At 37.0% G+C, this 15,773-nt stretch overlaps 1 protein-coding gene across 2 annotated transcripts in view; it reads left to right on the top strand.

Annotated features, from left to right (window-relative positions):
- Nucleotides 1-15,773, top strand: part of Ctl2 (Choline transporter-like 2) — a 387,011-nt gene that overhangs the window by 14,694 nt on the left and 356,544 nt on the right. The window contains exon 2 of one of the 2 annotated variants that reach the window (XM_090371991.1): nucleotides 13,203-13,293. In XM_090371991.1, the coding sequence (XP_090228117.1) occupies nucleotides 13,248-13,293 (46 nt within the window). In that variant the 5' untranslated portion in view covers nucleotides 13,203-13,247. Of the gene's footprint in view, nucleotides 1-13,202; nucleotides 13,294-15,773 lie in introns of those variants that run through there. The other variant, XM_090371992.1, reaches the window with a different exon arrangement.

Below are 15,773 nucleotides of genomic sequence, written 5' to 3'. Positions count from 1 at the left end.
TCCAAGCTCCATATTGCTCCGTCACAAGACGAGTTTTCAGAGGCTGCCCAAGGGCTCAATTCTGGGTCCCTCCTTTGAAACATAGTTCTCGATGGCATTCTTAACCTAGATCTTGGTAATGTCATATCTCAGACCTATGCGGATGATCTGATGCTGGCTGAAGACACCAGGGCCAAATTGGAAATCTGAGCTAACTGTGCAATAGACATCCTACAGGACTGGACTGTTAACAACAGTCTCCATATATCACCGATCAAAACAAACTAGCTCAATACTGCAAAAAGGGACCCTGGATATAAGGAGACCTCCCTAAATCCGGATCCAAGGAACTACCATAGAGCTGACCACGGAATTAAAGCATCTCGGTGTTGTGTTGGATAAAAACCTGTCATATACACTGCAACTGACCTATATTCAGAGGAAAATCAGGAGTTACTCTGCACTGTTTGCAAGTCTCCTGCAAAGACTGGGGCTTGTGCAGAAGGACCCTTGGGCTTTTCTTCAAAGCAGTCTTCTTGCTGGCTATTTCGTATGCTGCTGGTGTATGGTTTTACAAGGCCACCACAGTGGTAAACAGAAAGAAATTGGAAACCACACAGCGATATATATACTTCTTACCATTTCGAGAGCTTGCAGCACCGTCAGCACCCACGTGCTGTAGGCCTGGCAAACTCGCTGGCAGACATCAACCAAAGGAGAAATTACCAGGAAATTTGTACCCAACGTACAAGTGGTTTACCCCAACTAACCTCCTTGGCTCTCCCCGGATCTTCTTACCTCCTATCTGCTTACTGGACATGGGGCAATAAGGGATAAACTACAAGGCTTTGGACTCACCGACACCCTTCTCTGCTACTGTGGCCAGCGTGAAAAGTGGGGACACTTAATGTACCACTACTGCCTATACGAAGATCTTCGCTGCTGACTTATTACGCACATTCACCTATCACTGCAAGACCAGGAACATCTCATCTTAATCGAAATGGACATCTACAAAGCATTTGCCCAGTTCGCCCAGGATCTCTTCACAAGAAGACAGACACAGCCACAACTGCAACAATAACCAATCAATTGTGCATCCTGCATCACTGACTGAACCACTGGATTCTGGTAAACCACCAGCAAACAGCAAGCCTCTCCCTGCCTACAAATTGTCCCTGATCTCACACCTCAACAGAAACAACCACACGTACTTACACCATGGACGGAAGTCAACCCCATGCACGTACATAAATCGTGGAGGAGACATCATCCCACGAATGACTATCCACAGATCCTGAATGGGACACCATACCATGAAGGAAGATATACCAATCCCAGACAAGACTATCAATCCTGGATGGGACACCATCCCATGAAAGACTTCACATCAACCCTGGATGGGACATCAATCATGGACGGGACATTAACCAAAGAGCTATCCTGAAATCCTGGACGGGACACTATCCTATGATGACTTCTGCAGCTCGCTATACGCCTCTTGTGATCTGAGCTGGGTGCCCTTGCCTGGCTCACTTTCACTCCTTTTCCCTGGTGGTGGGGAGAGGAGATGGCATCTACGTCTCCTCCCCTTGCCACCGCCCCTCTTTCTCCTCCCCACAAGTCTGGGGATGCCTTATCTATTGTCCTCATATTTCTGACTTTTCCCCCCAGCTTTCAGTCTCTCCCCCACTCTACCTTCACACAAGCGTACGTCCCTCACAGTGGAAATTAGAAATATTCAAATCTCTCTCATCCCTTTCGGCCTAGTAAAATTTTCCCTTTTTTTTTTTTTTTCTTTAGGCCCTAGCCACTGAAATATCAGGAAATTAGGTGGCAGGGCCTGCCAGAGTACCATTTAAAATACTGGTGTACCTGGTCTGTCTCCACGGGGCCAGGTTTGGGCAACGGTGGGTCCCAATAGTAGTCCAACGACTAAATGACCAGACGAACATACATAATACTACACATGTACAAAATCCATACACTTTTAAACCTCTGGCATTGACAGTGTTCTGTTTCACACCCACAATGTATACTACACGGAGATGGGAGAAACCCCTGGTGCTGTTTGACCCTAAACACACTTTACACTTTCTTTCCAAAGTAATGGTCAGGCCACACCTAGAGTACTGTGTACAGCTCTGGAGGCCTCATTTTAGGAAGGATGTAGAGTTGCTAGAATGAGTACAAAGAAGGGCAACAAGATTGGTGATTGGAACAAAGGTGCTGCAAATTGCAGCACCTGGAGAGTAGTCACTTGCAAGGTGTTCTGATTGAGGTGTATAAGGCCTTGAATGGGTTGAGCAAGCTGAATGCTGATGGGATTCTTCCTCTTGCTCAGACTAAGAACTCGAGTGTGTACAGTTTCAAATTGAGGAAAGATAGTTGTAGAATAGATGTCCGGAAATTTGCCTTTAGCCAGCGGGTAGTTGATGGTGGAACAGGCTTCCACCTTTTGTTGTGGAAGCTAATAGATAAATAAATTTAAGGCTGAGCTGGACAGGCATTTGGAACGAATGGAGAGGTGAAATGGGAGGGTTATTATTTTTTTTGGCTGATGCTGCATAAGCTTGCTTTCTTGCATCGTGTGCCTCTACTAATGCCAAAGTTGAAGCTGACTGAGCAGGGCAAGGTTTCTCAAAATGGAAAGTGGAATGCAATGTGCTGTCATTGGCAAAAACTACAGATAGGATTTCCGGTCAATGGAAGAAGGTCATTAATATAGAAGAGGAAAAGAGTGGGGGAAAGAACTGAACCATTGGAGACACCAGCTTTAGTGGAGAAGTTAAAAGATAGAGAGCCATTTACCATTACCCTCAGTGAGCAGTCAGAGAGAAAATTGGATAACCAATTACAAAAAACATTGGTAAACCATAAGATGGAAACTTGTTTAGAAGACCTTTCTGCCAAACATGACCGAGCCTTTGAGATATCAAGAGCAACTGCTTGTGTTTCACTGAACTTTTCCATTGAATTTTTCCATAAATGGGTAACATAAGCCAGAGTATTACCAGTGGATTGACACTGATGGAATCCATACTGGTTATTGTTGATCAGATGGAAGGATTCTAGGTAGTTTAAGAGTTGGCGGTTAATTGATTTCTCCACTACTTTAGAAAGAGTAGAAGTAATTGCAATGGGACGATAATTGGATTGGAGAGATTTGTCACCCTTTTTAGGAACTGGCTGGATATGAGCAAATTTCCAAGCAGAAGGAAAAACACCTTTGAAATAAGAAAGTGAAAAAAGGTGGAAAAGAACAGGAGTAAGTTCAGCAGTACAGGTTTTGAGAACAAGTGGAGAAATACCATCTGGACCTGCAGCTTTCTTAGCATCAAGATTCTTCAAAATCCTTCTGACATCCTTTTGATGGAACACCACAGGAGGTATTGAATTGAGCATGTTGGGAAGTATTTTTTACCAAGATCATTAATACATGAGTTGGAAGAAAAATGGGATGCTAACAGGTCAGCTTTATCCTTGGCTGAATTGACAATAGAACCATCTGGTTTTGACAGAGGTGGGAGCAGAGATGGGCAAAAGTTGCAGCCAATAGCTTTGGCAGAGACCAGAATGCTTGGCTACCATTAGGACAAGAAGCAAGTTTTCTAGTCTGGACTGATTAATAACTGATTTAGAACTGTTGCAAGCTTTGGTGTAGACAGAAAACGAAACTGAAGAATTGGAAACAAGCCAATTTTGATATGCAGCATTCTTCTCTTGAACAGGCTTAACACATTTATTGGAAAACCAAGGTTTAGATCAGCATTTCCCAAACCTTTTCAGTCACAGAACACTTTTGATCCCACAACATATTCACGGAACACTTCATCTCACAGCATATTCACAGAACACTTACGAAACACAAGTTCAGCAAGAGCCGAAGAACTGTTGCTAATATTTCATTACATGTGGCGCATCAGGAGCATCTTTATTTCCAAAACATGTAAAGCTGAAATTCAAATAACTGTCATTATACTTTCATTTTGGTCTTTTATTAGTTGGTTCCTGTTTTTTCACTTCTGATTTCTGGGGAACAAAACGCTGGATTTTTCATCCTCACTTCGAAGTGTAACAATATTGTGTTCATTTTCATTGATCATAGTTGCACCACTAGAAGTACTTTGCTTTCCATTTTAAAGTTCCTTTTTTCAACCACAAATCCACGGTCTTTATTTTAATAATAATATTTCAAAATATTAATAATTATCAAAAAAATTATACAAAGAAGTGAGTATAGTTATAATATCGGTTCGCTTCCTCCTCTCCTTCAACCCATTTACTCCAGGCTAAATCGCATACGAACGAGATGTCATTACCTCTACGGATACTTCTCTATGCAAAGCCCACAGTTCGAGAAATTCTGGTTTAGATAAAGGACAAGATATTAAAGTGGAGTTGGAATAAAGGATTTCACACTCCACTTTAAAATTTCATTGCGGTCAGTAGCAAGGGACAAGAATAATTTCACTGACGTGATCTGAGCAAAAGTTTACATTTTGAAACAGTAATCTGACCAAGAAAAAGAAAAATCTCGCAGGTCATCCCATTTTGCATTCTTGTAATGCCAAACAACACTAGGTTGGGAATAGCCATGAGATTGAGGTAGAGAGATTTTAAGCCAGAGAAGATCGAAAAGAGGAAATTCCAAATTACCAAGTCTCTGAGAAGGAATATCGGAACAGAACGGTTTACAGTCCTCAGTGGGAGGGTACATTATTTGGCAAGTAGTAGCCTAGAGACAAATGTAAGTGGGGGGTTTGTCAGGGACTCGAGATTCTAGTAACTTGTAAAGGCTACAAGAACCTTGAGCTCCTTACAAGCTCTCCCGCTTACATTTGTCTCTAGAGCAAGCACCCATTTCTTCAATGACTCAAATTCTTCTAGTAATGCAGTATGTTTTAATTTGAGATCAGTTTGCTCTTTCCTCCCAGAACAAAGAATAGAATCATCATTTGAGCTATGATTTGCATCTAGATTGACCTTGTAATATGTGCTACAGGCTGTTGAAGCAACAAACTCATGGTTCACATGGAAAGTCTGTAGCCATTTCTGTCAAAGTATCTTATAAAAATATCACAGAAAGTAACTTATATCAAAATTAAATTTATAAGGTTGTTAAATTGGAATTTATGAAATATCAAAAAATAACTTTTATCAAAATTAAATTTATAGTGCATTAAAGAAAATAAGAAAAAGCAAAAATTAGTCTACTGAATCCAAATTGCTAATCTTTTAGCTTTCAATCTACCTTTCAAGAAGACAAAGGGAGAAATGTCTGCTATCTTTGACTGCCAGCTGTTGAATTTGATGTTCATTCAAGTAGTGATAGTTTTACTGAGCTGCAGAAAAATAATCCTTGGACCTTAAACCAAAGTGATTGCTATGGAACATGTCAGAAATTCAGCGAATTTAAAGAGACATAACACAAATAAATCCTAATACAGTAAAGTGCACCAGTGAAAAAAAATCAGATCCCACTTGCCTTCCACTAGTTAGCTTCTCCCTAACAAGACCATTTTTTTTTTTTTTCTTGTTACTGGTAGGTAAAAATCTGAACACAGTCCAGATGTATCTGAGGCCAGAAGAATTTGTATTTGTCACAACAAGTGCCTACTGAATTCTCCTAAATTATGACTATTCATGATAACTACTGGACCACATTACCCAGTCATGCAAGAAGAGCATGACTGGGAGGAAGAGCATCCAGTAAAACCCAAATTCACCTCCCCCCCCAAGTAAAATTCAGTAATTAATTCCTTTTACTACTAGCTAAGATCAACTATTTGCTTCTCCTTTCCCACTTGTTCTATATAGACTAGTCCCACTGGACTAGTCTTATATAGGACTAGTGGGAACTAGATCTTTAGTGATGCTTGCTTATTGCTGTATTAAAATTATTAAAGTTTTTTGATATAATTATGTTATAATAACATCAGTTGATCTCAGAGGCAGATTGTAACATGTTTGTAATTTTAACTACTTTATGTACAGTAATTTTAAAGATCATTTAACCTGATGAAACTTAATGTTGTAGATAGAGAAGTATACAAATTTCAGTAGTAATTTTCTGCTGTAATGGACTGCCCTGTACAAGGAATATTAGTAATACAAGTAACTCCCACTTTTTGTGTGCTTTCAGTCAACATAAATTTGTTATAATGCAATTTGTATTTCCAAAAACTAGGCCTGTGCACTGATTTTGTATGTGTACATTGAATTTGTTATGGGCAGATTCATGATTACTACCCTTGGTTGTTGTTGAATTGTGTTGTGTGCTGGAAGATTGAGTCATGTTGTCTCAAAATTATTGCACTTTTGTTGTTTCATTGTTAGAGTATTACCGATGACGAGGTATATCCATGAGTAACATGGGACTCGTAAAAAAATTTCCACAACATAAAGGCAATCCATAACAACGATGAGGTCTGGAATGGTGCCCCCATCATGTGCAATGAGTGTCTGGCAGAGCTCTAACTCATAAGTTGTACACAACTGCCCTGAAGATTAGCTAACCAATGCAGTACCACAACATGAAGGCAATCTATAACAACGAGGCCATTTTAAAATTGTAATAGTTGCTAGTTTTACTAGCAAACATGGTAACCAAAGTAGAGATTGAGGGAGTCAGTGCAGATGAATTAGAGCATTGCTAATGTCCCGTAGTGAGTCCCTTTACCAATGGAAAACAGCAAGAGTTAGAACTCCAAGTTGGTTTGGAAAAAACAAGTATCTGTGAGTCTGCTCCTCCGAAGGTTTTGACTATTGAAATCAGTGAAAGTTACTTTCACTATACTGTTAGTACATGAATTTGTTGGAAAAGTATGACAATAACTTCATAAGTGAGTGCTTTGAAGTGAGATTATGACCACATGTTTGAGTGGTAGACAAAGTTTGCATAAGTGTTAAAAAAAAAAAAAAAAAAAAATACTGGGTAATCCACCCTGCATTCTCATTCTCCTTTTGTCATGTTTCTTTAATAGTAAATAAAAACAAAATACAGTAGATAATAAAGCACTCAAACCTATGTTGGTATGTATTAGTAGTGGCAGATAATGCAAGAAAGCAAACTTATAAAACATCAGCAAAAAACCCTACAAACTTCACCCATCCATACCTTCCAAGAGTTTGGCTAGTTCTTCCTTGAATTTATTTAAACCACCCAATTCCACAACAACAGATGGAAGTTTGTTCCAAAAATCAACCACCCACAGTTTAATTATGTTTATTTCCACTTTGGAAATATGTACATAATGTAGTGAAATGTTTCACAGTATTTTCTTACTACTTTCTCATTTACTGCAAAGAACTAAGTGGTTATTATTATGTAATTAGGAATGAAGGGTTATTATGTAATTCTTAAAATTCTAGTAGAATTAAACTTCTGATTTTTTTTTTTTTTTGTAAATCGAACTATTGAAGAATTTTGTTTTAAGGTTAATTTTATATAAGTAAATAACAATAAAAAAATAAGCACTTTGCAGCTGTCTTTGTAATGCAATATCACTGTCACAAGAACATAGACTTGTTTGTGGATGAAATACATGTCCTGAAGTTTTCTTAACGTCATTGCCAGGTAGCTTGGTGGTCAAGAATATTTATAGTTTCGATACCACCGTAGCCGAGTGGTCAGGAGCGGGAGTGCAGTAGCACACGCTCCTTGAGTAGACTGGGGTTCAAGCTCCTGACTGCTGAATACGGTCGGTCTGCCAACCCGCACTGGACCAGCGTGGCAGATTATGGTCCATTTCCCTCAGCATGAATTGTTGAGGAGGCTTCCATCCTGCAGTGGGTTGATAATGGCTGCACTTTACCTTTTTACCAGGGTTTACTTGATCTAGCCAAGGAGGATGTCTTTGTGTGTGCCAGGTGCAGAGAGTGTCTAGAAATTAGGCATCAACTCAGTGTTCTACTGGGAGTCTTCTATGAAATTTCTATGAGAGCTTGAGATGTAGGGTAGATGCCCACGTCTCTGCTATCCCTAGATTGTTGGGATAGAAGAGACATGGTGTCACACAGATATAAGGAATGCAAAACTGGAATTTGGGGAGTACAATGTGTACAGAAAGGATAGACAGGATAGGAAGGGAGGAGGTGTTATGCTGTTAATTAAGAAAAACAAAAAATAGCAAAGGCTTAAATTTCCAGTATTCACCTTTGATCGATATGCAATTGTTATGGTTTGAATAATAAGAGATTGGCTAACTTTAAGGTGATTGGTTTATTAAAAAAATTAAGGGAATGAATAAGTGGTAATTACGATGGAAATGGGATTAAAATATGCACAAGGAAGTAGAAGTGCACTAACTCCGTCCTTGGATATGAGCTGATTGGCTGGATATAAGCAAATTTCCAAGCAGAAGGAAAAACACCTTTGGAATAAGAAAGTGAAAAAAGGCGGCAAAGAACTGGAATAAGTTCAGGAGCACAAGTTTTGAGAAAAAGTGGAAAAATACCATCAGGCCCCTGAGCTTTCTTAGCATCAAGATTCATCAAAATCCTTCTGACATCCTTTTGACGGAAGACCACAGGAGGCATTGAATGGAGAGTGTTGGGAATGGTGGGAGGTGTTTTACCAAGATCATTAATACATGAGTTGGAAGAAAAATGGGATGCTAGCAGGTCAGCTTTATCCTTGGCTGAAGTGAAACAGAACCATCTGGTTTTGACAGAGGTGGGAGCAGAGATGGGCAAAAGTTGCAGCCAATAGCTTTGGCAAGAAACCAGAATGCTCGACTGCTAAGATGAATATGTATTGTTCTTTCATTAGCGTGAATTGAAAACACCCTCCTCGAATAGCAATACTCTTACCTCTCACTTTTTTTATTATAGTTTTTATTATTTTATTTTATTTTTGTAATGTATGATATGTAACATTTTTATATATCAAAACAGCAGAATCTCCGTACTTCCCAGGGGTTGCTTATAATTTAAAATGATAAATTTAATCAGTAGCAATAGCATAAAAACTAGGTGCTAATTATTATTCGTCATATTTAATAAACACAACTTATTCAGTCATTTTCTGCCTACACGTGGACTGTCCAGATATCGTAAGTATATTATGATATTTCAATGTGGTTTATAAGTTTTTTTCACATCAGTACACCGTTTACAAAGTATTGAAGCCATTGCCATTCAGTTTAGATGTACAAAATTTAAAATATAAAAGTTACCAAATTTAAAATGAAATAAATTAATTTACTGAAAAAAATTTGCCGAACTTGCACTAAACTCTCTGGCTAATCAAAATTCTCTCTCTCTGTGTACACACGCACACTGAATGATCAGTGAATTATGACCACCCTTATGAAAAGCAAATGCAACCCATTAACCATGTGAGGTATGAGAGTGCGCAGTTAGTCGACCTATGTAGCATAGATAAGGTGTCAGTGGTTCAGTAAGTAGTAAAATTCTTAGCGTGATGGGTAAAAGGAAGGATTTAATGGACTTTGATAAAGGACAGATTGTGGGGGCTTGACGAGCTGGTGCCTCGATTTTCCAAACGGATGAGCTGGTGGGATGTTTGAGAGCCACCGTAGTTAAAGTGCAGAGGTCAGCAAAAGGTTGAAGTTGGAGGTGAGCACTGGGTCCAACGACTTGTACAGGTGAACAGGCACAGCATTGTTGAAGAGTTGACTACCCAATACAACATGGGCCAACCCGGAACAATATCTGGCATGACCATGCATTGCACGCTCACACATACGGGCTATACCAGCACACGACCCCTACGGCATCCTCTCCTAACCAAGATTCATTGGCATAAAAGACTTGCCTGGTGCAAAGAGCATGCAAGTTGGATGTTAGAAGACTGGAAGAAGGTGTGCTGGTCGGATGAGTCATGTTATTTACTTCACACCATGAATGGTCTTGTACTGATTTGGCGTCAACAACATGAGGCTCTTCATCCATCGTGCATGGTATCAAAAGTGTAGGCCGGTGGAGGTTTTACGGTATGGGGCATGTTTCACTGGCAGTAACTTGGACCTCTGGTGTATGTGGAACAACGTATCATTGGTCTCCACTATTGTCAACTGCTTGCTGACCATGTACACCCCGCTATGTTACCTGAATGGTGATTGTGTCTTCCATGATGACAATGCGACGAGCCATCGGGCACTTGTTGTGCAGGAATGGTTTGAGGAACAGAGTTCTGACTTCCAGCATATCAATTGGCCTCCGAACCTCTCTTGATATCAATCCCATAGAGCACTTGGGGACACTAGAAAAGCATATCAGTATTAGGCATCTGGTACACCAATCCCCTCCATATCTGCATTGGTGGGTGCATTACACACACACACACACACACACAGCTTGGTTGGCCATACCTCCCGAACACTTGTTGAATCAATGCTACGTCGGATAGCTGCTGTACTGAGGGCAAAAGGAGGACTTACTTCATAGGTCATACTCAGTGAGCCAGTGTTGAGGCGGTGTTGGTGGGGAGGTGCCCGTACTGAGTCTTGCATGGCTCTCACCTGCCAGTCACTTTTCCCCAAGACTTTAATTGCTTCTCCAAGAAGAAGTCAGGGTTGTTTCTCCCACCCTTGTCATTTACAACAACTGGAAAGACTCAAATAGACAACATTTTCATTAGTATCTCAGTTTTAGGCCAAGCTGGGGTACTAGAAACTTTTTTTTCAGTTACCATAAAGCTCTCTATTTGAGATACTACACTAACGACCATTCATGACTATGGACCCTTCATCATGAGTGTCCGGTACTCAGTAGTTGACCAATTTATTTACTTATTTTACTTACTTTTTTATGTATACTTGAATAATAAATTTATGCTTAATGTACTGTGTTAATATACTACATTTGTTGTTCTTATTCCAAAAACATTACTACTAAAGTAACAATATCAGTAAAAAAAAAAAATTAATTAAAATTTAAAAAATTTAATTTAAAATTTTTCCTGATAGCAAAGAATGAGTACCGGCACCTATATTTTTTTTTTTTTTTTTTTTTATCAAAAAAAACACTATATATATACTTTCTATCTTTTCTATGCTATTAGTTATAATTTATTTAACCTCATGTTATTACATTAATTTTTACTTAACTCACTGTGCATTATAATTAAAAAGCAATTTTTATTTAAGAATTATTCACTTAACCTACTATTCTTTAGAAGTATATTTTATTTTACTACCCCCCCCCTCTTGGCTATAGCTGCTTAGTCATGAAAATATGGCAAATATAACATATTTGCCATATTTTCATGACTGTTAGCCATACTTTTGTTTTGCTAGTACAGATTTTGTAGAAAGCACTTTCTAGGCAAGTGCACTGATGTCTCACTGTACTGAAACCATAACTATTTACCCTTCTGAACCTATAAATTCTGGAAATTCTAAAAAGTTTTTATATTACTGCAACAGCTAAAGCAGTAATTTCTGTATATATATATATATATATATATATATATATATATATATATATATATATATATAAATAATGTTGGAAAAGAAGTATTACTTAATAAAAAATAAAAAGGAGGGTACAGCACACATCAGAGGCAGCAAAAAGCATATTCCTCTACATGATGCTTGAAATATAGTCATATAAATTAGAATAAGGTTTAAAATAATAAAATAATGCCAGCAGTACGGCAAGACAAGAGCGAAAAAACAAAAATGTTTTCGCTCTTGTCTTTGCCGTACTGCTGGCATTATTTTATTATTTTAAACCTTATTCTAATTTATATGACTACAGTGTGTGTGTGTGTGTGTGTGTGTGTGTGTGTGTGTGTGTGTGTGTGTGTGTCATCCATAAACAAGTCAGTAAGTTCTCATCACCTAAGCGACCTTTTGTGATGGTAATATTGCAAAGGAAGCTGGTAAGTGCTTACTTATTATTATTTATTTATATGAAATTAACCTTAAAACAGAATTCTTAAATTAGATCTGAGTTTGATTTAAAAAAAATAAAATTAGAAATTTAATTTTACTTGAATTTTAAGAATTACATAGTAATAACTTATTGTTTTTGTAGTCACTGAAAAAGTAAGGAAATATCACAAAATATTTGACTCTTATGTACATGTTTCCAAATTGGTAATAAACATAATTAAACCAACATAGGTTTGGTTTGAGCGCTTTATTATCTTTGAATAGCACAGTTTACTTACGTGCCATACTGCTCAAGGAATATTGAAAAGTACAGTAGTAATGAAGGTTTACTTTAATTTTGCACAAAAATGGTTTTCTGGAGGGGGAAGAGGAGATAGTACTCGAACACAAATTTTTGCCTAATGTAGACTTGCCAGGAACACGTCCCCTCATTAAGTTTGGGGCTAACTGACACTAATCCCTTGCCAACAGTTTGGGGGTTACTGTCTGTAAATTGAGTCTCATAGAAAATAGGTGGTTGATGTGAATTCTATTCATAATATGAAAAAGTGTATAATTTCAATTTTCTAGAGCTGTTTCTTTACTGAACACAAAATAGATAATATATTAAAAAAAAAGCTAAAATAACAAAATTAAAGCCATTAAATTTTTATTTACCTTTAGTGTAGAAGGATAAAAGTGACAAGAGAGGTAATCGGAAGATGGATATTATAGTATCTATTGTAGGCTATACTCTGCAAGAAAAAGGGCTCTGTAAACCCTCCATGTTTCTTCATTTATCATGGCAGCAAGGGTGATGAGGTGGATAACATGTAGCTTTTGGTCAATAGTGGATTTGTTTTTTAAAAAAAATGTGGAGCAGATGGCTGGGCTCTTTTTATTTTATTTTGTCCCTTCCCTTCTCAGTGAATTCACTTTAGCATTAATTGCATGGTTAGAGGCCATTTTTAAGCACAAAAATCAATTTAAAATGACAAATAGTGGTGTTAACAAACATGGAAATGTATGAAGTAATATGGTAATGTGTTTTCATGTTACACAAGAATCAGTCATCATTTGCTTGTAAATGGTACACAGGGAGAAGTGCAGTATAATGAGAAAAATGAGAATTATATGTGGTTGATTTTAAACTTAAAGTGCCTTTTAGCTCAGAGCTGCCAAGCTAAGCTAAACTGAAATAAAACAAGAACATTGTTGGTAAATCTTGGTATATAAACAAGTGTTGTTATCACAAAACTGAGGGGATTTTGCTTGTATATCAGTGTTAAGTTTATTATGTTTGCATTTTTTTACATGGTTTGTACATGTCCATATATTTTATATAATACATGTATATAATATACATATTTATTCCTTTAGGTCAGTTGGAAAAATAGCATTTGCTTGGCAGCGAAAAATTTTAAAATGAAAAGTAGTGCTAGTACTACATCAGAATATGATGGACAGTATGGTAAATATTTATTGATATACTTATTGAATAAATATAGTAAATAAAAAAAAAAAAAAAAAAATTCATTATACTCTGTACTAGAGAAACTTTGTAGTAGAGAACTTTTTTTGGCTGGTATGCCAAAATTAAGCTCAAAAACAACTAGTTAGGTTTCAAGTATAAAAAAACTACTTAATTGTTAGTACCAAAGAAAACACAATAACTAAAATTAGTAGACAGTTTTTACTGGTATTATGAAAAGGATAACAATATTTGAAAGTTTCTAATGAGAACTTTGTTGCTGCATAATTTTGCTTTCAGTTATACCTACTGTTTTCACTGTTAGATGTGACTGATAACATAATATAAATTATCTTCAAACATAAAAAATATACTTTTTATAATATAAACAGTTTATGGGTGGCCACTTCACTGTATTTTCCTGTTATGTCATGAGCCATTGGTGTAAAAGTGTAAAAATTGAAAATAACTAATTATTCAGTTGAACTTGGCTGTAATGAGCACGGAAATAAGGAGATCATGGCTATAATGAGCAAAAAAGCCATAATGATTTTAATTTAAGCGTATTCCCATGCAATCACTCTGTTATAACGAGCATACTACGTGTATATACTATACAAATTTTGGTAACTATGCAAACATTCTTAATTTCTCGGGTAATAAAAAAAAAACAATTCTTGGAATAGACAAAAATGAAAAGGGCGACTTAGCTTTTATGACCACCCGCATTGCATTGGAATAGTGACCGGTTTATGGCCTTGTCCTTTCAGGGACGGAGGCTATATAATAGTGCATTGGTGTTCGGCTTGTTGATAACCCTATTTACAGATTGTTTTGTATTCACTGAACCATAAATTTATTTCGGGACTTTATTGCAACTGATTTATCAGTGCAACAGCTAACAAAGCTGTCGCACTGGTTGCTCAAAAAGCTGTGCATTTTGTGGGAGCTTACAGATTCAGCCTTGCAATGTACGAATTTGTATCAGCGTACATTACCCAAAATAATAAAGTACTTGTTGCATGGTTGAGAGAAAGTTAGTTATTTTACTGCATGTTTTGATTTAGAAGAGAAGCTGGTTATATTTGTTAAATAGAAGTTGCAGTCACCAATATGAGCTTTTGGCGCCCTCCTTGGGCTCTTTGGGTATGGAAAATGGAATTGTTATATAAAGATGTACATTTTAATCATCCTCTTTAGTGCTTAACATGCCTACTCAACATAAATGCAAAGTCCAACTGTCATATACTTTCTTGATCAGAGAAGGCAATATTTGTGATTTTAATGTAGCTTTACCACATTCATTATGAAATGAGTCTGGAGCATTACCACATTTGTGGGATCTAACATACAATTTATAATCCAGTTATTTCATTTAATTAAATGACAAAAAATCCAAGTAGTTAGTCATTTCTGTAGTACACAATTGCACAACTAAACAAAAATTCAAAAAAATTATTCACAAAGTCACTTGATTTTAAAACAATATTCAGGCAGTAGTTGCACCAAACTTTTATAAGCACCATTTAATACTGGCAAAGAAGAAACTACACTTGCAAAATTACAACATTAAACTATTAGTGTGCGAATTACAGTAAGCAATAGTACCGGGAATTACATGTGACAAATGACTGACTAGTATTGTTGGCTAGTTTGGCCCTGACTCTTGAATATGAATAACGAAGCATGGTGTAATGTTGCCATCTCACCCAAAATGAATGCTGTCAAAAAATGGGTGATAAAACAATATAGATGGGATTTTTGTGAACATCATATACAAATACCTGATAAACCCAATATTATATTAAGGCAAAAGTGAATGCTAAGTTTTTTTGGCATTGCTGATGGTATTACCAATTAGTAATACTGCTAATTATTTCATTTATTTTTAACTATTATTATTTTATTACAGCACTAAAATAATAGTTTGATAAATCATTTTTATCATCATCATTTTCAGCTATTGCCAATCCACTGTAGGATGAAGGCATCCTCAACACATTCCAATAACTGCAGTCTTGTGCTTTCTGCTGCCATTATACGTCAGCAAATTTCACAGTTTCATCGAACTACCTCATCTTTTGTCTTTTTTTTTTGGATGTTTAGAGTCAAGCAATATCCATTCCAAAATTCATTTGGTCCATCTGTCATCAGTTCTTCTTGAGCTGTGACTTGCCCTTTTCCATTTTAAATGCTTTGCTCTCTTAGCAATGTCACAGACCATGGTTTGTTGGCAAATTCATGCACATTTTTCGGTCTCATTTGTTCATGTTCAAAATTTGGTGTTTCGTACTTCTTTGTGTGATCCTCACTCTTTGTGTAAAGCTTCGGAATTCAATGTCCATGTTTCACACTCTAATGTTAGGGCAGGGAGGATACATTTGAGACTATATTAAGCTTTCCAAATGCTTGCCATCCCAGTTTTATTCACTGTTCAATTTTCATCATGATGTTTCCATCTGTTGAAATTTTTTATCCAA

Source organism: Mastigoproctus giganteus, chromosome 4, assembly GCF_048544385.1.
Source record: "Mastigoproctus giganteus isolate SK-2022 chromosome 4, ASM4854438v1, whole genome shotgun sequence".
NCBI lineage: Eukaryota > Metazoa > Arthropoda > Arachnida > Uropygi > Thelyphonidae > Mastigoproctus > Mastigoproctus giganteus.
Note: the sequence above shows the minus strand (reverse complement) of the source record. Positions and strands in the feature narration are given on the sequence as shown.